At 43.7% G+C, this 24,904-nt stretch overlaps 1 protein-coding gene across 1 annotated transcript in view; it reads right to left on the bottom strand.

Annotated features, from left to right (window-relative positions):
- Positions 1–1,824: 1,824 nt before the first annotated feature.
- The window catches only part of IRAG1 (inositol 1,4,5-triphosphate receptor associated 1), a 589,242-nt gene continuing 566,162 nt past the window's right edge, over positions 1,825–24,904 (bottom strand). The window contains exons 19-20 of the mRNA XM_078680946.1: positions 6,580–6,699; positions 1,825–2,210 (exon numbers count right to left, since the gene is read on the bottom strand). Coding sequence (XP_078537072.1) covers positions 1,970–2,210; positions 6,580–6,699 — 361 coding nt within the window. The 3' untranslated portion in view covers positions 1,825–1,969. The remainder of the gene's footprint in view (positions 2,211–6,579; positions 6,700–24,904) is intronic.

Here is a 24,904-nt window from a genome sequence, read left to right as displayed (position 1 = left end):
TATGCACGTCTTTAATAGGATCGAGTGCTCTCTTTGAAGTTATAAGCATGTGGGTCCAAGTAATATTGAGGATCATTTTCTTTGTACCACACAGTGAATGTTGAGACCGCGATACAGGCACACACGAGCCAGCCCTCTGGGTGAAGCTTCATAAGTTATTCCTTATACCCTTGTCCTGATGAAGCCCGAATGAAGGGCTGAAACGCGTTGACAATTGAACAGAAGACAGGAACAATCCATGAAAGTGCAAATACCATGTTAAAAATGGATGCACAATATTAAAAGTTTGTAGATGTGGAATAGGTACCTAAGGATTACCTCACAGTGGATTGCAATGAATTAGAAAGCAAACACTTCATTGTAAAAACGGGGGATAGGAAACAATTGTGTTTTGATTGTGATTATTCATGTTTTGTTATGTATGTTTTGTGTACTATCCGTTATGGATAATGTAATAGAGAACAATGGAAATAAATTAATAATTGTTCCAACCAGGAATAAACTGTGGTATGTGGTTTTTCTGAAACATTGTTAAATAAGATGGGACTATGTACCAAGTTATAGGTGTAATTGATTGTACCCTACGACTATTGGCGAACATATCCATCCCTCTGCATCAGTTATTGTATAATGTGATATTTACCTGCCCAGAAGGTGGAGGGTCATTTGGGCAAACCCCATTGATTTTGTATTGCTTTCATTTTGTGGTTACACATACCATCTTCCAATATTACTATTAACAACGAACACTTTTCACATGCAAATTATCATTTCATCAGTACAAAATAGTCGGTGAAATGGAAATTGATTTTGACAACTGTTCGTTTTCAGAAGATTTTCGTCTTCTTAAAAAGTTTGAAGGGCTGTCAAAATTATTTCAAAGTCAAGGTTTTTCACCATTTCGTATCATGTCTCTGTTAAACGCTCCCTACATAAAAAAAAAATGTGTGTGTTGATAAGACTTAGCTGAATAGAAAGAGCAGTGGAAATAAATAACAATAATACAAAACAGAAGAAAAGAAGAAACAATGGTCAATAGAGTTTCTTGTGCGTTTTGTTGTATGTATGTGGTCTAACAAAGCAAGTGCTTTGGTGAGGTGGGTCTGTTTTGTCTCAAATACATTTATAATCTACTTAAACCAAGATATTTGACACAACCATTTTATTCGCTGCTCAAAATGAAGACTCCATAATTTGTGCACATATAATGAAGTCTATTCTCTGCACCAAAAGCTATAAAGGCTTGATGTCGGCATCATAAATCCCAACAGTGACAGGATGTGATACCTCTAACGTTACCTTTGTGGCTTGATAGTGCATTGCAATTCTTCTCTCTGCCTTAAGAAAGAATTCACTTGCTCGATTATTGTCGATTAGTGCTGAAAAAGTGGTCATATAGTAGAACAGAACGAACAAGGAGCATTTATCAAATTATTGTGACAGCACAAAATTCGAGAACATACTTTATCTGATTTATGTATCTGAAAAGCAACAAATGGTGGAGTCTGTAACTATTTGACAGAATTCTTAATGTTTTCAAGATATTCGCCAACATTGTCAACCAGACTTAACTTCAAACGGCAAACCATCTGCCTCTTATGATGGGTACACGCTGTGTGTAAGCAAAGGCGTTTGAATGTACTTAACCCTGGATCCTATTCCAAAGAAGGGTTATATTACGTAAAGATGTTTGTGAGGTGACACTGGCAGACTTAGTTTAACTCAAAGAACATAAAGCTTTTCACTCTGGTACTATTACTGGTAAGTAATTTGCAGCTCTTTGGCACCAGGGTAGACAATAGGTATTGGCCCCTTTACAGGTTGTTTTCCTTGTTCCTCAGTTGAAAGTCCATTCCACTTTACCAATGACTGATAAACTAAGGCATGAGGCAAGCTGCAATGCTGTGTGCTGATTTTCATGCTGGTGTTTCTTGATTTCCGTAGATCTGACAGACTGTTGTGCAATTCCCTACTCAGAGCACTGCTTCTGCTGAAGTCCCGGGTTCCACCAGGAATACTTCCGGCCAGCTGAACATGTCTCTTTTCCTTGAGATTCTCCAGAAGACTCGGTACAACAAGTATAAGAGTTATAAATGCTCATAATCAGCGCAAAGAGGATTATCGCGGCTGCTACGAGTGAGAAAATGTTCCAGTGTTTCAATAGTTTAGGATAAAGGATATATAAATAATCTATGTATTCTTCAATTTTGCTGAAAAACAGAAAATAAGAATAGGTTATTTATTTCAACAGACTCCTGTTACCGTTCATTTATTATCCTTACATGAATGCTCTAAAGAAGGTTGAGATCTCCCTGCCTGTGCGGGTAGGAGCTCCTTCCTCTTTAGTTAGCAGTGGGTGTAGGCTAGAGCAAATGGTAAAACAATATAGGCAGAGAGCAAGAGAAACGTTTGGGTATATGCAGATAGGTGTAACACACAGAAACCAGGAAGGCAAACTATACTCGCACATCACCAGTGAGGCCCCATCTTGTATACTGCACCCATGTCTGGAGACCTGATTTAAGTAGAAGAGAGACTTAGGGAATGGTATTTAGGCCATTGGTGGAGGTTAGGAAGAAGTCCCACTACCATCAGATGGAAACAAACCATAAACACACTTGCCTGCGGGCAATCCTGGTATTACAGAAGTATATGGCATACCAGTGCCAGGCACACTCAAAGAACCCTCTAAAGAGGTTGGGCTATGGCTCGGAAAGCCCAACATTTTGGTCTTCCTCACACCTTAATTGAGGAGCAGCATTCTGCCATTTCTGGAAGGAAGTATGTTAAGCATTTTCATTAGTTAGGCCTTGCTAATCACTTTCTCCACATAAAAGTGAGTTTAATCCACACAATAGGAACCTACCTACCTGAGTCTCAGCTTTAAGATGATACAGTGCATTTAATTTATTTAGTTTAAAAGCAATACTGCTGTACCCATATAAACATTAATTTTCAATGCTATCCCTGAATGGGTGGGTACCCAGTACATGAGTTTCAATGAGGACACTAAGAAGCATTTATCTAGCAAAGGATTATGTGGGAGGCACAATTCTGAAAAAATAATATTTCTCACAGAATGAAAGTGAGCCAGATATTGAGAAGGAAAGACAGACGTTTTAGATTGTTGTTTCTTTTAAAATCACCAAATAAAGAACCTGCTTGGCTGTCACTTCAATGATGTGCCCAACACTGCGTCTACTCAGTCACACAACACTGGTACTTCACAATCATCCTTCACCAGGAAATAATTTGAGAAATAGAAATCCCAGCATGTTAACTACTTGTCATTCTGGTCTTGCACTTCGAGGTGGAGGTGTGTGTGTGTGTATATATATATGTCATGTGATCAAGGGGCGGAGGTCCCGAAACGCGTCATGGCGGCGTGTTCTCTGCACAATAGGATGGAATAAACTTTAAATTTTGCAAAACTATCCGTGTGGGTCCGGTTTCGTTGTTGTTCTGAGGGTGATTCTTCGGGACTTGACGGAGTTCGTGGCATATATATATATATATATATATATATATATATATATATATATATATATATATTTATTTTTCCAAAGTTCCTCTTCAAGGAAAACACCGCACTCCAACAGGGTCAAAATTGACAGTGATTTATTTCTGTGCAGTAACAAACACCATTGACCACCACCTACTCGTTTCAACCACAATTGGTCTTGCTCACGGTATGTGAGTCCTACTTTAGTTTCAGTGGCTTCTGATGATAGCTGCGAGGGTGGCCATGTAGATGTTGAAAAGGGTAGGGCTCAAGGAGAAGCACTGGCAGATTCCACAGCTGATCTCTGTGGGTTTTGAGAGGAACAGTGGTAATCTGACTCGTTGGGTCCGTCCGGTGAGGAAGGAGTGGATTTAGTCCAGAGCCTGGTGCGTATGCCGGCGTTGTGGAGTCTGTCGATTAAGGTTCGGTGGGAGACGGTCTCGATGGCGGGTGAGATGTCTAGTAGGATGAGGGGCGCAGTCTCGCCCTAGTCGAAGAGGGAGCGGATGTCATCTGTGGCGGTGAGGAGTGCAGTCTCTGTGCTATGGTTGCTTCGGAAGCTGGATTGAGAGGTGTCTAGGACGTGGTTCTCTTCGATAAACTCGAAGAGTTGGGCATTGATGGCCTTCTCTATCGCCTTGGCTGAGAAGGGGAGGAGGGAGATCGGTCTGAAGTTCATGAGGTCTTTTGGGTGCACGGATAGCAGGGGGTTGATCTTGGCTTGTTTCCAGGCATTGGGGAAGGTAGCGGTTTTCATGGAGCAGTTGATGGTGCGGTGAAGCTGGGAGGCGATGGCGGCCGCTGCTCTGTGGAAGATGTGGTACGGGCGAAAGGTCCGTCGGGCCCCTGAGTGGATAATCTTCATAGTCTTGTGCGTGTCCTCTGTAGAGAGCCGGGTCCAGCAGGGAATAGCTTGTTGAAGGGCTGCTTGGTTGTATGCAATGGTGGCGGGTGTGGCAGTCGGGTTTTGGGTGTCGAAGCTGTCGTAGGTCTTCCTGATCTTGTGGTGGAAGAAGGTGCAGAGTTTGCTGTAGAGGTCTAGGGAGAGGGGAACATCTGAGGTCCTGCTGTTGGGCCTGGGAAACTCCTTGTTGATGGTAAAGAGTTCTGTACTGTTGTGTGAGCTAGTGTTGATTCTGTCCCGGATGGCTGATTTCCTAGTGGTTTAGAAGAAGAGGTGGTGATGTGGTACTTGAAGGTTGCGTGAGTTTCCGGAGTTTTGTTGCTCCTCCATTTCTTATTGAGACGTCTGCAGGTGTGTCTGGGTTTGTGGAGGGTGGGGGTAAACCAGCTGGCCATCTTGTATCGTTGTTTGCCTGGTCTTCTCTTGAGGGGAGCCAGGGTGTTGGCGTAGTTGGAGGTCCATTGGTGGAGGTTGAATGCTGCGGTGTTGGTGTCCGCAGGTGGTGGCGGAGTGGTAGTGTAGAGGGAGTAGACGAGGAGTTCTTCAGTGGCCTTTGTCCAGCTGTGGCTGGGGGGTGGCAATGGCGACGGTCGTGTGTGGTAGGCGCATCAAAGGTGAGGTGTACGCAGTGATGGTCGGTCCAGGGGAGTTCAGTGGTGTGGATGAAGCTGATGTTCCCACTGGCGGACAAGATGGGGTCGAGCGTGGGTCTGGCTGTGTGGGTCGGGCAGCAGCCAGCTGCTTGAGTCTGATGTTGGTGAGGTTCTCCAGGAGGGAGGCGATGTTCTGGTTGCTGGGGTTGCCCATGTGGAAGTTGAGATCTCCAAGCAGGATGTAGTCGGTGAATGCGAGAGCCTGGGGTGCGATGAGGTCTACAATAGAGTCAGTGAAGGGTGGTCAGGCCGAGGGGCCTGTAGACGAGGGTGCCACAGAGGGTGGTGTTGGGTTTGGGTCGGATCTGGAAGTGGAGGTGTTCCATGTTTCTAGTGGGGTCGTTAGAGTGCGTGGTTACTCGGAGCATGCTTTTGTGGATGATATCGATGCCTCCTCCCGGGCAGTCGGCCATCCTTGTGGGTGATCTTGTAGCCGTGGGGGATGGCGATGGTGATGTCCAATCCGGAGCAGGGATTGGTCCAGGTTTTCATGAAAAAGTCGATTTCAGGAGCGGTGGCGTTGAGGAGGTCTAAAATTTACGCTGCGTTATTGTGGAGGGATCGCACTTTGAGGAGGATGTAGGTGAGGTGGACGAGTGTGCTGTTGGTTGGCTGGGGAGCAAGGGGGCTGGCGTGGAGGCATGGCTGAAGGTGCGGTTGCAGTTCCGGCAGGTGAATGGTCCTAGGGCTAGGGTCTTCTCCGGTGAAGTTAGGTGGCATGTCGTCCCGGGTTGAGGGCGAGGAGGGTCCTGGCGTCGTATCTGGGAGGCAGGATCCCTGGCACTGGGCACGGTTCTGGCGCCGATGGGTGCAGAAGGGCTTGCCTTGGGTGCGGCCTCCACTAAGTAGTGCTGCAGAGGGGTTGGACAGCTGGGAGGCAGGAAACGCGGGAGCGGGAAAAGGACACTGGAGGGGCTTGGGGATTGCAGTGGCAATGAAGGAGTTGGCAGAAAAAACAGCAAATAAGAAGGAAAATCACAAAGCCACCAAGAGAAAGAACAAAGGCAGAAAAAGAAGAAAAAATAGAATTTAAAGCGGAGAGAGAGAGAGACAGAAACAGCAAAGAGAGGGACAGGAGGGCAGTCAGGCAACAGAGCAGTGACCACTAGAGATGAGGGACAGGCATGAGCCTGTGGGTGGAAGAGGGCCTCAAACTTCTGACCTCCAGGTAAGTGGTGTCAACAGCAGCAGATGGGGACAGCAGTAACAGGTACCAGACGGCGCTGTGGAAGGAGCATGCCCACTAAGGATACTACTTAGTGTACTGTACTGTATTGTATTTCAGTTGCATTTATACAGAGTTTCATGTCTTGATGAGGCACCAATCCACCTAAGAGGATGGGTTCTATGCTACACAATTGTGTTTGCTTGGTTGAAAGGATGTTAATTTGCTGTGCCACCTATCTGGATTGTTTTTTCACTGAGAGTTTTATATTTAAAGCGCTAGTCCATGTTGTTCTAGGACACAGAGACATAAAATATCTTCATCTAATATACCATTTGGCATCATACATTCTTACCTGCCTTTTGCCTCCTCCTCCTTTTCAACCTTTTCAGGTTCACTTTGTGTTTCCTTTATATTTTCTTCCTCTTCATCCAACTCTTGAATTACTTGGGTTTTCTTAATGCCTTCGCGATAGCTATAGAAAAAGGAGCAGGACATTAAAGAATCATATCTAGTCAATCTTATCTATTTGTGCAAGAATGATTGTCTCCTAGGGCCCTATGTTGTAAAGGGTGCTGTACAGTACCTCTAGCACTTCTGTACCAGTCATTATCTTGTCAGATGGGATATCTTCAGAAAGTGGAATATTCACCACTAGGAACATTCAGGCCTCCAGTGGGAGATGCTTATCTGTCTAACTACTACTGCGAATAATAATAATAATAACAATAAAAAGAAGAAGAAAAAGAAGAAAATTCCCTGATTATGAGCGTCAAACTAATGCATTTTTTGCCACTGCGAGCAAGCTACATCATTTAAAAAGCCTACTCTTATAAATTCTATTCTGTACATTAAGTTGAGGCTTCACAAGGAATTGATATCATTATCATAAACAGAAAATGTGGAGAGCTTTCACTTGAACTTGAATGGTCTAACAATATGATTATCCACCAAATACTATTTACACTATTTACAATTACAACCATTTTACAATACTCCATTGAGGTGCCAGTATAATAGATCACTCTTTCTTTTTCACTCTGTGCACTTTAATTTAGCAAACGCTTTGCACATAGCAGTCAGGCTTAACTCATAGGCAATGTGTAAAGTATTTGTGCACAACTGCAAATCGTCGTAAAGTGAAAAGACTACACAAAAAGTAATCCATATCGAGTTAGAAAAACAGGGTTATTTTTAATAAATAAAACAAGAGTGAAACGACAAAACCCCAATCAGCAGAACTGGAGATATGCAAGTTTTAAAAAAAATTGTGAAAACACAACGCTCCAACTGTGGATATCTAGTTGCACCAGACTGGGACAAAGTTACAAGTTCAGGCCCAAGATGAAATAGCACGGAGCTTAACAAAGTACCTTGAATCCTGGTTGAGGAGTGTTGCAAGGTTTCGTGTCGAAGGTGCATCGCGCAGCCAAAGCATTGCAATGGTTCCGAGATGCAGCAAGGCCGCAATGCAAGGTCCTGTTTTGTTGACAAGGATCCTGTGGACAAGGGCTTGCGATGCAAAGTCAGGGATTGAGGGTGCGTTGTACAGTCGGTTGGTTCCGTGATACTGCGAGGCTGCTATGAGGAGTCCGTTGGTTCCGTGATACTGCGAGGCTGCTATGAGGAGTACTCGCATCCCTATCAGTGAGGGATGCGAGGGCCTATGCCAAGGTTGCTTTGCAGAGTGGCGGTTCTAAAGAGGTTGCGGCTGATCTTTGCAACTGGACTAATCGTCACAACAGCGGCAATGCGTTGGTTCTGCTCAGGGTTGCGCCGTACCGCTTTGGCCCCTTTTGTACCGCTTTGGCCGCCATAAGTGTGGCAGGGTATGCTCAGACGTGAGTCCATTGCTCACTTTGCCACTGGATTCAAGCAAGCCGGGCTGAAGACGGCTGTAATGCCAGAAACCGGTCCTCGGAAGCTTGTTTCCGGTCCAGGGAAGGCATGGCTAGGCAGTTCGGGCTGGACTGTTCCCATGAGGCACAGGGTCAGACTGATTTGCATATAGCCATGTCTGAACTGGGGCGGCAGAGTGGGCTAAAGAACGGTGATGGATCAAACCCAGATCTTTTGACTGGGTGTGAGTTTTTGATTGGTTCAGATGCTCCGTCCATCACCACCCCCTTTTGTACCGCTTTGGCCGCCATAAGTGTGGCAGGGTATGCTCAGTCGTGAGTCCCTTGCTCACTTTGCCACTGGATTCAAGCAAGACGGCCAGAAGACGGCTGTAATGCCAGAAACCGGTCCTCGGAAGCTTGTTTCCGGTCCAGGGAAGGCATGGCTTGGCAGTTCGGGCTGGACTGTTCCCATGAGGCACAGGGTCAGACTGATTTGCATATAGCCATGTCTGAACTGGGGTGGCAGAGTGGGCTAAAGAACGGTGATGGATCAAACCCAGATCTTTTGACTGGGTGTGAGTGTTTGATTGGTTCAGATGCTCCGTCCATCACCACCCCCTTTTGTACTACTTTGGCCGCCATAAGTGTGGCAGGGTATGCTCAGATGTGAGTCCCTTGCTCACTTTGCCACTGGATTCAAGCAAGCCGGGCTGAAGACGGCTGTAATGCCAGAAACCGGTCCTCGGAAGCTTGTTTCCGGTCCAGGGAAGGCATGGCTTGGCAGTTCGGGCTGGACTGTTCCCATGAGGCACAGGGTCAGACTGATTTGCATATAGCCATGTCTGAACTGGGGTGGCAGAGTGGGCAAAAGAACGGTGATGGATCAAACCCAGATCTTTTGACTGGGTGTGAGTGTTTGATTGGTTCAGATGCTCTGTCCATCACCACCCCGTTTTGTACAGCAGAGGAGAAGCATAGCTTCTGCTGGATCCACAAAGCCTCGCAGAGCACCTAAGGCCCACTTCCAAGGGTGAAGGACTGGGTGGCATCACTTGGCAGGATTGGCTAACATATGGCAAAGTCTTAGTGTGGGGTTCTATTTTGTTGGAGCCTTCTGTCCCCGAGGTGCAAGTCAGGAGGCCAGCCTACAAACTCTTGAAATCACTCTGGAGTCCTGGGTTCAACAGATGCAGGTTCAGTCCTTCTCACCAGGCAAGAGGGCAGCGGGCATCATGTCAGCACATCAGGGCAGCAGTCTTCCAGAGCAGCAGTCCTGCAGAGTGGCAGTCCTATCATCAGCACAGCAGTCCTTCTACCAGAGTATCCACAGGTCTAGAATTGTACTCAAGAGTTGGTGACTGAGGTCCAGTATTTATACCAAGTTGTGCCTTTGAATTGGGGAGAAGCTTCTAGAAGCAAGCCTTTGAAGTGCATGGGTGCCCTGCCTTCCTGTCTCCCACAGGGGGTATGCAGCCCTTTGTATGGAGTCAGGATAAAGCCCCTTCAAGTGTAAGTGGGGTAGGGCTCAGTTCCTCCCTCCATGCTGCGAGTGATGGCCCATCCAGGCCCAGCTAAGCTCTCAAGGAATAATACAAAAAGCCCAACTGTCAACTACATCCAGACATGTGACCCATACACAGACTGCAAGCAGCAAATAGCTAAGGCAGGAAAATGCCAACGTTCTGAAAGCTAAATTTATAAAATTGTAATTTAAAATCTGACTTCATCATGTAAGTATTTTTCATTAGAATTTCAAAGACATCAAACATGATTTCATTACCAGGACATGCAGAGCTTAAACGTACATGTCTTATGTTATACATACACATTACCCTGCCCTCTGGGCTGTCCAGGGCCTACCCTAGGGAGGACTAATATGTATTATAAAGGAAGATTTGGGCCTGGCAAAAGGTTTATTTTTCCAGGTCGAAATGGCAATTTAAAAGTGCACACACAGGTTTAAATGACATGTCTGAGACATGTTTAAAGTGCTACTTAAGTAGGCAGCAGAATCAGTGCTGAAGTCCCACTAGTAGCATTCAATTTACAGTCCCTGGGCACAGGTACTGCCACATTATTAGGCACTGACAAGTAAATTAAATATGCCAATTGTGTACACGTCATTCTTACCATGTTTTACGGAGAAAGTACAAGTCCTTTAGCCCTGTTTAGCAGTGGTAAAGTGTGCAGAGTTCTAAGGCCAGCAAAACTAAAGTCAGCAAAACAGGAGGGCTGAAGGCAACCGGTTAGGGGGGGAACCATGCCAAGGACACCAGGTCTAACAGGACCCTTTACACAAATAAACTTCAAACAGAAATGTATAATGTCAGATGAAACGAAGATATTGTGGATCACGTTTATGAAGGGAATACACTTTGGGACTAATCATGAATTTCAGGTACTCCAGTGAGACTGCTAAGAATTGCAGAAAATAGCACTGATTTTCCTGGAAAACACTTTAGACTGGGTTTAGTTATAGGTGGGGAGAAGTGAGGAATACCTAAAGCACAAAATCTCACGATCTAGGCATTAGAGCAATTAAGTGCATTAACTCCCAATCTAACGTTCTTTTTTTTATAGCCACACAATTTCACACCTACACTCGCACATTATATCATTTAAAAAATTGGGAAAATATATTAGTAATCCTTACAAATTCATAGATTAACATGAGAAGAGACATAAATGATGCACAAACTACAGTCATACTCTTGAGATTAATAAATCTCAATGAGGATTAATGAAGAACATAGAATGAAACATCTTCATCACAGAAAAGAAGAAATCTAGATATAATTTCCTCTACATCACCTGGTGTGAGTAAATTTCAATATGTATTCATAATAAACATATAATAAATCAAATTACATTCCTTTCTCACTTCCCCAAACTAAAGACTGAATCATGGAGTCTCACACACTAAATAACATATTCACTCATTTTTTTCTTGAAATATTATTGCCACCTTTCTCATCAAAGAGGGTAGGGTGGAAGTTAACATACCACATTTAGGGCCCGGTGTATGTAGGCATTTACCGGTCAGTAACAGCCTTTTCCAATGTAGGGGGCATGTATTTACAGATTCGGTATTTTTACCGAATCTGTATTTACCGAATCGGTAAAATTACCGAATTGGTAAATACAGACTCGGTAAAAATACCGAATCTGTAAATGCAGATGTAGGTGGCGCTTTAAACAGTGCCACAGGCCCCTAAGAATTCGTTATTTACCATGTAAAACTATTGCATGGTAAATAACGAATTCAGGTGTACATGCACATCTGTGCATGTACACCTGTGCCATGTGACACACAGACCTAAGGGCATGTCTGTGTGTCACATGGCACACAAGCCTGACATTGGGGTGCTACAGGGTGTCAAAGTGACACCCCGTTCCCCCTAGCAGGATTCGGTATTTACCGATTCGTTAATTACCGAATCGGTATTTGCCATTGATTCCTATGGGCTTCAAGGCCCATAGGAATCAATGGCAAATACCGATTCGGTATTTACCGAATCGGTAAATACCGAATCTTACAGATTCGGTAATTGAAAAAGAAAAATTACCTACATCTGCCTACTTCCAATTTACCTACTCTTAAATACCGAATCGGTATGATTCGGTATTTAAGAGTAGGTAAATCGAGATTACCTACCTACCTTACTGTCTTATTTCCTGCCTTTTGAGGTCTTGTATGTCATATGCATTATTTACCTCCAGTCAAGTTTAACTTGTTGCCTCAAAGTGTTGCGAGTGAATTGGTATTTCTTGTTTGCAAGCACATTCCAAATCCACAATAGACTAATCTTTTAATGAGATCATTGTCCTCCAGAAGACTTAGTAGTATTCCTCCACCCCATGGTAGGGGTTATAAATTGTTAGCCACTAGGTTGATCATATGTTAGAAAGATTACAGTAGTCTCCCACCTTGGCTAACAGTATTGTTTGGGCTTTTTTATCTACCTTGCCCGGCCTATGGGTGGAGGACATTGGTACGCCTGCTGCCTTGCCCATGGGAGGAGCTGGGATATTCACTCTTGCCAAGGATGGGGGCATTTTGTCAAGCCCTTTATGCCCATAAGCAAGGGGGATTTCACAGCCATCCATCTTCAGAGAGGATTTATTTAGCCTCTCAATCTGCACAAGCATGGGATGCATTTCCAACTTCTCTCACCTTGCCAAAAAGCACAGGGCCTTTTGTGCCCCCTCTTGGTGTAAGCAAAGCTGGGAGGTTGTAAGTTCTGCTAAGATTGTAGAAGAGTGAGGAGATATTCTACCTCATTAAAAAAATCTGCAGGGGTATGTTTGCTTCCTGGCTGTGCCCCAGAGCAGGACTTAGCCTTGGCCAAGAGCCAGGGTGAATTTGTTTACCAGGCACCTCCTGCTTACCCAAGGGCAGGGGTATTGTACCTGGTAAAAACAAAACTGTGCAGTGTTCATCACTTCAATTTGGACCACAATTAAAAGGTTGCTAAGAGTTAGTAAACTATTTTTAAACCTCTCTCATTGTATGCATCCACCAAAAGAGATTCATATTTTGCTGAACTACAATGCTTATGGCAATTGTTCCATGAAGTGACACAGCTGCCCCTGTCCTTAGGCAGCTGCCCTTGTCCTTAGGCAACCCAAATGGACAATGACAGCTGACAGCTCATCTGCCCACCCTTAAAAAAAATAGTGGGAAAGAAACAACAAATAACCCCACCTCTGCCATCAATAAATGTGGTGGATGCGGCTCTGACCATTACCCTCATTTGGGACATTCCCCACCATTCTCATGGGCAAGGTAGGGAAGGTTAGGACCACTGACAATTTGCCTCACCCTTGGGCAAAGTGGAAGGTAATGCATCACACTCACTTTGGGGCAAGGTGCAGGGATACAAAATCCACCCATGTCCTTGATCAAAGCAAGGTGGCAAACACATGTACCAGTAAGGCAGAGGAATTCACAAGGTCCTACAAGAAAGGCCAGGAAGGGGGGAAACACTTTCCCATCATTTGGCAAAACAGGAGGACACAAAATCCTCCCAGCCTTAAAAAAACAGACATGGAGGATTTATCATACACCAGAATATCTGCAAACAATCCAGAGAGTGTATTGATATATTTTTTAAGGATCATAATCTCACAATTTCACGCCCTTACACAAGCCTGGGGAGAGGAATCAGAGAATAAGAACCACCACACCATCCTTGCACAAGGCAGAGAGTGATGTTTTGAAACAGAGGTACCACAAACACAATCTTCCCTTTAATAAGCTGGGTGTGAAGATATATGTGTAATGCCATGGTGGAAGCCAAACAAGAGGCATTGCAAGGTGAAGGACCTTTTGTTTTTGATCTTTGCCTGGCTTGGCATACTGGGCAAGGAGAGGTCTGCTTGAGTGGGCGGGCAAATGATTAAGCAGCAAACAGATCCCAGCCAAACACAATCTGTGATGTTCATGGACATTGCCACAGTTTGCCTAATGGGCACAAATAATACTCAATTTAAACAAATGCTGGCATAGTATGTGATCATTAACTGAAATATACCTCCTGCTGATTAATATCTACATTGTAATTTGTCTACATCTGAAAAAGGTACCAAATGGAGGCATAAACCAATGGCATGTCAATTTCTGTGTTCTTTTAAACAGCCATTGTTTAGTAAATATGTTAGATAATGATCTTTGCAAGTGGTGGGGTGTAATAAACGCTCTGATTTCCAGTGGGTGAGCGAAGCAAGTGAGCCCAAATTGTTTACAGATAGCTTGAAGGGATCTCCCCTGAGCCATTTGTTTTGAATGGCTTCAAATGGTGGATTTTAAAGCACAGTTTCAAGAGAATGTGCTAAACTACCATAGTCTCAGAAAAGGCACTAATTAAATATCCCAGTACTTTAATGGCATGCCAATGAAGCCTAACCCTTCCCTGTAGTTGGCCTATTTTTTCCAAACGTTGCTATAGGTTTCCTTATATGGTAAAAATTATCTCTAGTGTGCCAGTGCCAGATTTAGTAAAAGGTAAACCCTTTATGACAAGAATTACATACAATATGCTGGTAACAGACGTTTGGCATGTGTGGCCTCATATTACAAGAATAAATTCCAGTATGCCAGGCCTGCATTGTGACATGGGTCAATTCCCTTACCAGAATTACCTCAAACAGGCTAGTGCCAGGGCATGGACTTGGGTACCTCCATAGGCCAATAATTGCCCTGAGTATGCCATGGCCAGTGGCAAACATGAAAGCATAAGGCACACTTGCGCACAATCACAGTCACTTATTCCAGCTCACTCATATCGACACTCTCTCACTCTTTAAATCTACGAGGTACCTACACTCACTCACTCAAATATACTGACATACTCACACACTTACTCTATTTCACACTTTGTCTCATTCTCATTCACTGATTCTCACCCTCTCTCACTCACACACTCACTGTCACCCTTTCACACTTCATATAGGTACCCTAATATAGGCCCGGGTAATATCATATACCTTCACCTACATTATCTCCCTTATACTACACAGTAACGAGCCTTTAGGATTGAACCTTTACCTAGTTCTAGTCCTGGGTGCAGAAGGAGGTTTTTCCTGAACAATAGCATCCTATAACTTCATCAATGGACTCATACTGTATGAATGAATATTCATGAGAGTTCTTGGAATCCAGGCAGGGGCTAACCCTGCCTGGATTCCTAACCCCACTATATCTACATACAAGGTTCATCCCACACGCCATCCTCAAATCCAACAATGGCTGATACATGAGACAAGGGACAAAGAAACCCTAGATACTTTTTGTATAAATACAGCACATCTTGCTAGGGTTGACAGAGGAAACTGAGACTTCCAGACCAACACACTGACCAGAGATGCCGAGGCTCCTGCATGCAGACGCTCCAGCTAGCTGACAGTGGTCTAACACATCCCTTGCAGGGTGTCCAACTCGAGACCAGGACAGGACCCCACGCTCTCTCACTTCAGGTAATGGGGCTCTACTAAATCTTAGAGGGATTCTTGCCTTCCCACCTACTCACAAGCTAGGTACACTTAGATACATCGTAGCATCGTAGGAGTACACGCACTTTTATCATGCATTTCATATTCATGTATTTATTCATGCTTATTGCAAGATGGTAGAACTGTACTATCCTTTTATATTCACGGTCCTGCTACTAATATATATCTAGTACTGTCTAACGATTATCGCTGCACAACTATTTTTCACTAGAAGAACAACTGTGCAATAAATTCTTATTGTAGCATGCCCAACTGTTTTCTTCTGTGTAACTCTCTGAGACCGCATAAGTGAGCACGAGTGACTGAGCGAAAAGTTGTACATTGTTTCCATGATCCTGAGGGATCAGGGTTGTCATGTTCTAAGGTTGGCAGAAACTGTTCTCTCCCCGATAAGAGGAGATACTAGTGGCACTGTGAGCTAGCTAATGCAAATAGGCTAACATTCTTGTGGGGTTGCTCAGAGACAGTCTGCCTCCAAACCCACAGTTTATGTTATCCAAACGCGCAGGTCATGTATGGGTAATATAGGAACTACATAACAACACTGCACCTGTCTAACTCACCTCACTTATGCTAATTTACTCTCACAATCTCACATACTATCACTGCTTTATACACTTCTCACTCACTCTCAATGTCTCCCTTTCTCGCTCAATCCTTCTCACGCATTGTCACTTTCACTCATTCTCAGATACACACCCTCATACTTGCTGTCACTCAGACACATTCGCACATACACTCATCTTACTTTCACAAATTCTCACTAATTTCCATCACTCTCATTCATGAACAGTCACAAACAAAATCACACATGCTCACCCTCATTCACTCATTGATTCTCACTCATCTCTCTCACACACACACACTCACTCTATTTCATACTCTCACCCGCTCCTACTCTCACTCACAGCAACACATCAACATATACTCTTTCACATCGCTCTCCCGCTCCCCCTTAATGACTCATTCTAACTCACTTGTTCTCACTCTCACTCCCACACTCACCCTCATAACTCAGTACATTGGACGTGTTAAGGCATAAGCAAAGTGGGAAAATGCCCATGGCTCCAATATTTCAAAGGTCACACTGGTATGCTATTGAGATTAAAACGTCCCATTCTGCTGGTGCGTGAGAAACAGTTATTGTCTTCGCTTAACACTTAGAAAGTATGTGAGACATAAACTAAGTGACTGACATTCTCCACCTTTACCCAGTTGTGAGAGCATTGCAAGGGTTATCTGAATCAAGGGTGACTTGATCTGTGCATTAAGCTTCTGTGAAGTGTGCAAGCCTAGAAGACAGCCAAGCTGAATCACATGTGCTATTGCTTTCCCTCCTGCACTGAAGTCAGGCTTATACAACAAGCCAGGATTGCAGGCAAAGGACAGGTGTAATGTGGAGGCGAAGAAGTTGCACATCATAGCCTCTCTCCTGCATCATCAAATACATCAGATCTGCCAAAGAGTAAAATAGGAGGCTCTAATGCAGGCAGCCCGAGGCAGCAGCCAGTTCAGGTCCATGGGACAAGGGACTACTTTCTGCTTATGTTATCTCCCTGCATCAGGACCGGCTAGCATCAGGGTGGGAGGGAAATTTCGCTGTTGCCTCCGTATCTTCCAGAAAGTCCCTCAAAGTGTACAGGGGATTGGAGGTTCATTGTGCATTTATGTGATTTCTTTTGATATATCTAAATCTCCCTAAGAGCTCTGAGTGAATCTTCCTCCATATATATCCTGATAGTCTTCCCTTATAAGGGATAAAGCTCTCTTCAAATTTTTCCTGTGGGCCAGCGCAAGCATTCAGCGCCTCTTTCCAGCCCGCTGCCCCCTAGCCACAAGGGTGAAATGGGTAGTGACACTACTATGTCGATGTTTTACTTTTGACAAGAGTGGGGTTGTGGGTATGAAAGATATAAACGTACCAATAAGCATTGAATAACCCAATTGTTTGAGTTGAAACAGACGAAAGCAGAGAAATAACAGAAAACGTATTGTAAACTTCACATTTACATGTATGATGAATCGTGATGTCTTTTATGTTACCACTTGATTATGCAGAGTGCTCTAGCGAACTGATTGGAATTGAAATTGATTGAATAATTTTAATTGTCCCAGCACTGATCCCGACCCCGCATCCATCGCATTTTTTAAATTGATCTTAGAATTTTAAAATCCCAGCACTTACCCTGATTGTTCGTGTTTAAAATTGATGTACAAATTTTGAATGCGCATAGAGCTAACTGTGTGTATATCGCTCTTTGTAATTACTGAAACACCAGCGCCTGACGGAGCTCAGAGGGGCTCCCACGGCATCACCAGCTGTCTTTGCCCAATCCTCAAGCCTGCCCGCCCCGGTCCGACTCGGTAGCCTATACCGTTGAGCGGAGGGCGGGGCAGGTAAGAGCAAGACACCTCCCCAAAGACAGCCCAGAGGGACGCTAGGGGTACCGACGGAGAGAGCGGTGCTCCATGTACCTGAGCTGAAGCCAGGTGAGGTGGGGCTTTGCCTTCCTGCCAACAAGTCAGGAAGATGGTATCAGATCACGTCTAAGGTGATATTATTCTTATATATTTTAGCAGTAGCATATAACGGTCCTGATGAAGCAGCAGGAGACCACCTGGCTCCGGTAGACTGCAGAAACATGTCAAGATACCAGTAGTTATAACATTATACTACTGTTGCACTGGTTTTTAGATTTTGGGATTGCAGAGGTACTGAATAAATTTGTTTTCCCCTGTCTCTACCCAATCTTAATTCTTTATCTTTCTTTATCACTCATTGATACACTTTCACTATTTTCCGGCACTGCTATTTAGTCATCCAATAAGATACGCTCTCTCTCTGAGACTGGAGAAATAGATTAGGCTCAATATATCTGCCAATCTATTGTGGAGACTTGTCTTTCCAATACGTGACGGTCCCAAATGATGAAGGGCGGTCTCATGAGTTGACTGATGGGAACTCACACACTTGGATGATATTTCCACAGGGTAGACTTTTTGTTCACTTCCTGTTTTGTCTAGCTATCCAGATACATGTTAAAGGTTTTTTGACGTATTGTTTGGACTCACTGCTATTTTTTGTTGGTGTACTAAAGAGCAAGACACGCCCAGGAAGGCGAGCAGTTAGCGCTCCAGCTCTCCACTGCACAGGGCTATTTAGCCCTCATCGGCCCTAGCGCGCAGCGGTAGTGCTCAGTGGAGCGTCTTAGCCAGCGCCGAAGACAAGCCAAAGACCTGCCCGTCTTCGCCCGTCCGCGGCAGGATGAGGCCAGGGGCCGGAGGCTATGGCGCTACACTCAGACGCACGTCTAACATATTCAACACAGGTATTATTAAATATCTTACACCACCAACCCATGGAATGTCCTAACAGGGTGGAGGACAGTTTAGAGGGCCCATTTTCATGTCGCCATTGTAAAACCCAATTTGAAGCACTCACAGAGCCCAGATACCCCTCTGATTCCCTCCCTAAACGCGGCGCACTCAATAATGGCATACTGCCTTACAACTCAACCCCTATGATTAAAAAGGCTACCAATACGCCACTGAGATTTAAAAATCTGTTATGTAACATTAGATCACTACCAAAACACGCCGTAGAAGTATGGGATCTGATTTCCTCTGAGGAACCAGACCTATGCTTCCTGACGGAAACATGGCTCAAACCTCATTGGGTTCCTGCCATTACTTTGGGAATCCCTATGGGCTATAAAATTGTTAGGCTGGATCGTCCCACGAAAATTGGAGGTGGAATAGCGATTGTCACAAACAGGAAATTAATGTCACTGTGCTGGATGAGATATGCACCCCCGAATTAGAACTTATGATTTTTAAAATTCATATCTCATCTAAAAGGAGTAGAAAGGGAGCATTAATATACTGCCCCCCTGGTCCATGCTCCAATATATCTGTAGTATTGATGGAAGCACTGGTACCCCATATACATGACAATTCTGATTTCCTACTACTAGGTGATTTTAACGTCCACAGTGAGTCAGACAAAAGCACCGAGGTACAGACTTTTATGGCAGACCTCAACTCACTGGGTTTAAGGCAGATTAACACCGGGCCCACTCATGAGGCAGGACACACGCTAGACTTAGTTCTAACCAACTCCCTACAGGTCGAGTGTACACCCCCTTATCAAGTTGAATGGACAGACCACTTCATTATTGAATTTTATACCCCCCCTCCTATTTTGCAGGACATGGGGCATACGGCCCTATCAAGCAAAAGAAGACCTTGGCATAAATTGACCCAGCAAGATTTCAATAAAAATTTTGTAGCGCCGATACCAAGCACCAGTGATAGCATTGAAAATGCCTTAAATAAATACGAAGAGACGCTACTTAAAACCATAGATGGGATCATTCCACTAAAAACTTTTAAACCAAGACCTGCACATAAACAGGAAATCTGGTTTTCAGAACAACTCAGATCGCTCAAACAATCCACAAGAAAACTAGAAAAGAAATGGAGGGCTACCCGCCAAATCAGGGACAAACAATTGTACAAAAATTCCTTGACAACATACCATAAAGCTATTCGTCTGGCGCGGAAAAACCACATTGCATCACAATTATTGGTGGCTGGTAACAACCCCAAAGCACTATATCAGATCTTACAAACTTTTACAAAACCTATAGCTTGCGAAAGCCAGGAAGTGGCTTCACAGCAATTATGCGACAACACTTCTCAGTTCTTCACTCAAAAAATTGATGCAATTTATGACAAAATCATACATTTGAATCAAACCAATAGGAATGATAATAACCCTATTTTTATGGAAATACAACCCCTAGCCATACATTCCCTCTCTGTATTTCCCCCTATCTCGACTGAGGAAGTATTAGCACTCATTTCCCAGATAAAAAGTGGTTGCCCGACGGACATCATTCCTGCACGGGTTATGCCCACTCTGGCAACGGAGCTGGGACCTGTTATCCAGAGGCTGATAAACCTCTCGTTAAGCACAGGACGGGTTCCGCAAGGATGGAAAAAGGCACTGGTTAAGCCTCTTAGGAAAAACACCGCAATTCTCAGGAATGAGCTAGCCAACGTCAGGCCTATATCTCTGCTCCCCTTCTTAGGCAAAGTTATTGAAAAATACGTTAACAAACATTTGTCTCAATACATCGAATCCGCAGGAGTGTTGGACCACTCACAATCGGGCTTCAGGCCTAGACACAGCACCGAGACCGCCCTGATGTCAGTCGCAGACGATCTACATATGTACCAGGATGGTGGCCACTCCGTTATCCTGGTACTATTGGATGTGTCTGCGGCATTTGACACGTATCTCATTCCATCCTGACTGCCAGGCTAGTTAACATCGGCCTGAAGCACAAAGCCCTGGCATGGTTGAGGAGTTTCCTAACAAACCGCACCCAGCAAGTAACAATGGGTGCGTATCGGTCAGAGAAAGTTGAAATCTCCAAAGGGGTGCCACAGGGCTCATGCTTGAGCCCCACGCTCTTTAACATATATGTGGCACCCCTGGCTAACATCATGAGAACGTATGGATTCGTTCCAATATCCTACGTGGATGATACGCAACTCCTCTTTCCTTTTAAGACCTTTACTCCCGAGGTTAGGAATTCCTTCTCCCAGGGCATGGAAGCAGTGGCACACTGGATGTCTTCCAACTACTTGCAGTGCAACGTTGGAAAGACAGAAGTCATGCTGTTTGGGGAGGCAAAACTACTCTGGACTCCAGACTGGTGGCCACAAGATCTCGGACCAGTTCCTAAGCCCAAACAATTAGTCAAGAATTTGGGAGTCCGACTAGACCAAGAACTGACTCTCAAACAGCATGGCAACCAGGTGGTGAGAGCCTGCTTCCATGTAATTGGCATGCTGCGTAAAATCTTCCCCCTTTTACCAGATGAAACCAGGAGGACGCTAGTGCAGGCTCTAGTCCTGAGTTGATTGGACTACTGCAATGGCCTGCTCCTATCTGCTAACGAGGGAGTCACGACAAGACTTCAGGTGGTCCAGACACGGCTGCTCGCCTGGTTCTGAACGCCCCTCCCCATACGCCTTCCAAACCTTTACTGACAAAACTGCACTGGCTATCCGTCAAACAGAGGGCCAAGTTCAAGGTATGCTGCACCATACATAAAAGCCTGAATGGAATGGGTCCTGCATACCTGACCACTAAATTTGTCCCCTACATACCCTCCCGGTCACTCAGGTCGAGCGAACAAGGCCTCCTCTGCGTACCTAGAGCTAAAAAGGCCAGACACGGAACCAAAGCACTATCAGTAGCAGGACCCTCCCTTTGGAATAGTCTCCCAAAATCTCTTAGGCTCTTCTCAGAACACTTTCCTTTTAGAAAAATGCTTAAGACTTTCTTGTTCCAAAACTAGGTACACTGCTAAAACAGCCCTTCCCCTAAACCTGTCGTAGAAGCCAAAGGCGCGGAGATACTCCTTCGGGAGTCGAAGCCAGCGCGGTACAAACCTGCAAATAAAATAAAATAAATAAATAAATTATTGATAGGTCTTAGTCTGCCATACAATAAATGCAGATAGGAGTGAGGGTAACCCAATCAACAATAAATGTATCAACCTGCCTAAAATACAGACAGGGGTATTGCAGCTATCACTGCGGCTCAGAGATGTGAGGGGTGATTTGTACTAGAATTCCTGTGGGCCAGCGCGAGCATTCAGCGCCTCTTTCCAGCCCGCTGCCCCCTAGCCACAAGGGTGAAATGGGTAGTGACACTACTATGTCGATGTTTTACTTGTGACAAGAGTGGGGTTGTGGGTATGGAAGATATAAACGTACCAATAAGCATTGAATAAACCAATTGTTTGAGTTGAAACAGACGAAAGCAGAGAAATAACAGAAAACTTATTGTAAACTTCACATTTACATGTATGATGAATCGTGATGTCTTTTATGTTACCACTTGATTATTGATAGGTCTTAGCCTGCCATACAATAAATGCATCAATCTGCCTAAAATACAGACAGGGGTATTGCAGCTATCGCTGCGGTTCAGAGATGTGAGGGGTGATTTGTACTAGAATTGTGGGCAACTGGAAAGCAAGGGGGCCATTTTCCTTACTTACATTGGGGCTCATGGCACCAATGATACTTAACTGAATAAAAGGCTGCTTTTAGGATCAGAACCTTCCATCGAGCCTTAATTTCAAGCCAGACCTGGAATAAGTCATGTTACACTTTTGTCCAGGCCTTCAACACACACTGTGGCTGGTGACTGACTCAGAGAGCTAAAACATGCAGTGTACAGTTCACAGGTTCATATCTTGGTAAGGCTTATCAGCCTTTCATTCTGCTGAAGATAGGTAAAGTAATTACATAGATTAACTAGTAATACCTGTTATTAACAACACTCAAAAGCTGTGGTATGAAGTGCTCTATCATAAACAAGGGATTGTTCCATAGACCATAAAGAGCCATTTTGTCTCTGATCCCCAACTAGCACTTATACTGACTTCACTTTCAATGAGGTCTGGGTTCCCGTGGACTCTAGTATTGAAGAAATTCCCTCGAGACCTATATACTTTTAATTACCAACATGATTTGCTTATTTCATTTTGTTCACACACAACAATAATCTCAAAACTAGTGAGTAACATTTCTTTAGTATTTTATTTCATTATTCTTTGTTTATCATTTTCATTTCTTATGAATTTCATCATTCTTTGTTTAGCATTTCCATTTCTTGTAACATTTTTTTATCTTTTTGTATATAATTTTGTGCAAAATACATATTCCAACAAATGCAAAAACAATTTTATAATAAATAGCCCCTTGGCTATAAACCCACAATAATAATAATACACTTACACTCATACACTACCATACATTCTAACTTACTACCATCCACTCACTCCATACAAATGCAGTATCTTAATAAATCTTGATATCATATGGCAAAAAAAGAGAATATTTTTTGCCTAATGTTAACCATCAGCTGTTAAAGATAGCTTCCACGCAAGGTCGACGCGCGTTTCGGTGGGTTGTCCACCACCTTCCTCAGGACCTATGTAGATACAAACATTTCTTACATAACCAAAGCCAGGGGATTTTTCACTTATAAGCTATGCGACCGATGTCTTCTTTAAAATCCAGTCAGTAGTAAAATCCAGTCAGTAGTATTAGGATTTTTAACAGATGATACTACGCTGTATGGTGCTTTTGTAATTCCTTAAAAGGTCCCTTTGCTGTGCAGCAACACGGGTATGCGGGATACCCAGATGAGGAAGACGTAGAATGACAAAGGTCGCAACAGTGACGTCTATGAGAAATTACGAATTTTAAGCATAAGGAGGGATCTCTGCCCGTTAAGACATTAATCTCCCCCAAAAAAATGCCTTTTTAAGGAATTACAAAAGCACCATACAGCGTAGTATCATCTTTAGTGAGAAGGGATCCACCTGTTGAGAGGAAGAAGGGAATATATACGAAAATTATTTCGTGTCAGCTAATAGAAATATGGCAGGAGTAAGAATATTTTGTCGTTAACTTAGACTGTTGAAAATCCTAATACTACTGACTGGATTTTAAAGAAGACATCGGTCGCATAGCTTATAAGAGAAAAATCTCCTGGCTTTGGTTATGTAAGAAATGTTTGTATCTACATAGGTCCTGAGGAAGGTGGTGGACAACCCACCGAAACGCGCGTCGACCTTGCGTGGAAGATATCTTTAACAGCTGATGGTTAAAATTAGGCAAAAAATATTCTCTTTTTTTGCCATATGATATCAAGATTTATTAAGATACTGCATTTGTATGGAGTGAGTGGATGGTAGTTAGTTAGAATGTATGGTAGTGTATGAGTGTAAGTGTATTATTATTGTTGTGGTTTTATAGCCAAGGGGCTATTTATTATAAAATTGTTTTTGCATTTGTTGGAATATGTATTTTGCACAAAATTATATACAAAAAGATAAAAAAATGTTACAAGAAATGGAAATGCTAAACAAAGAATGATGACATTCATAAGAAATGAAAATGATAAACAAAGAATAATGAAATAAAATACTAATGAAATGTTACTCACTAGTTTTGAGATTATTGTTGTGTGTGAACAAAATGAAATAAGCAAATCATGTTGGTAATTAAAAGTATATAGGTCTCGAGGGAATTTCTTCAATACTTGTTCTCTTTTTCCCCTCTTTTCCCTGACCTTAAAGTAACGTTAGAGGGGTCCCCTCCTTTATGTGTTTCCCGTGGACTCTAGTCATGGAGATTCCTGGCTCTTATAGTTTATTGTTTTACATCAAGAAAATCTGCCAAATGAATTCTCACAGTTCAGACAGTGCTGGAACACAAGCCCTATCAAAAGATGGGCTAGGGTTTCAGATCCCACCCCAGATGCCCTGTGTGAATTCCTGTTGTGCATAGGGACTCACTGATGGGCACCCTCAGACCCATTTTACCAAATATACTGTGCTGCTTGAGGCATGCACAATATGCCTGCTAAATAAAATGGATTGTGCCTATGCGAGGGGACTTTAGAATAATTGAATATGCCCCTCACAAATGAAGAATCCAGACAGACAACCATTTAAACAGTGCAGAGTTTTTAAATTGCACTTTGTAGATGGATTATGGCTCAGCCCCCTTAACCCACCACTCCTCCTCTACATCCTTTCATAAGAAGCCCGGTGAGGATGAGAGGGTTGACGTGTGCTCTGGCAGCATTAATGAAAACTGTTGGACTTGGCCATTTTTGCAGAGTCATCCCTGAACTTTTTACCTTCCTCCTAGTCTTTTTTCTGACCTGGTTTCAGTGGTTTTAGGACTCTGGGTACTTTAGCACTGCTGTCCAGTGTAAAGTACGTGTGCTCT

Source organism: Lissotriton helveticus, chromosome 3_1 (assembly GCF_964261635.1).
Source record: "Lissotriton helveticus chromosome 3_1, aLisHel1.1, whole genome shotgun sequence".
Taxonomy (NCBI): Eukaryota; Metazoa; Chordata; class Amphibia; order Caudata; family Salamandridae; genus Lissotriton; species Lissotriton helveticus.
This window is presented reverse-complemented; position numbering and strand designations above follow the sequence as displayed.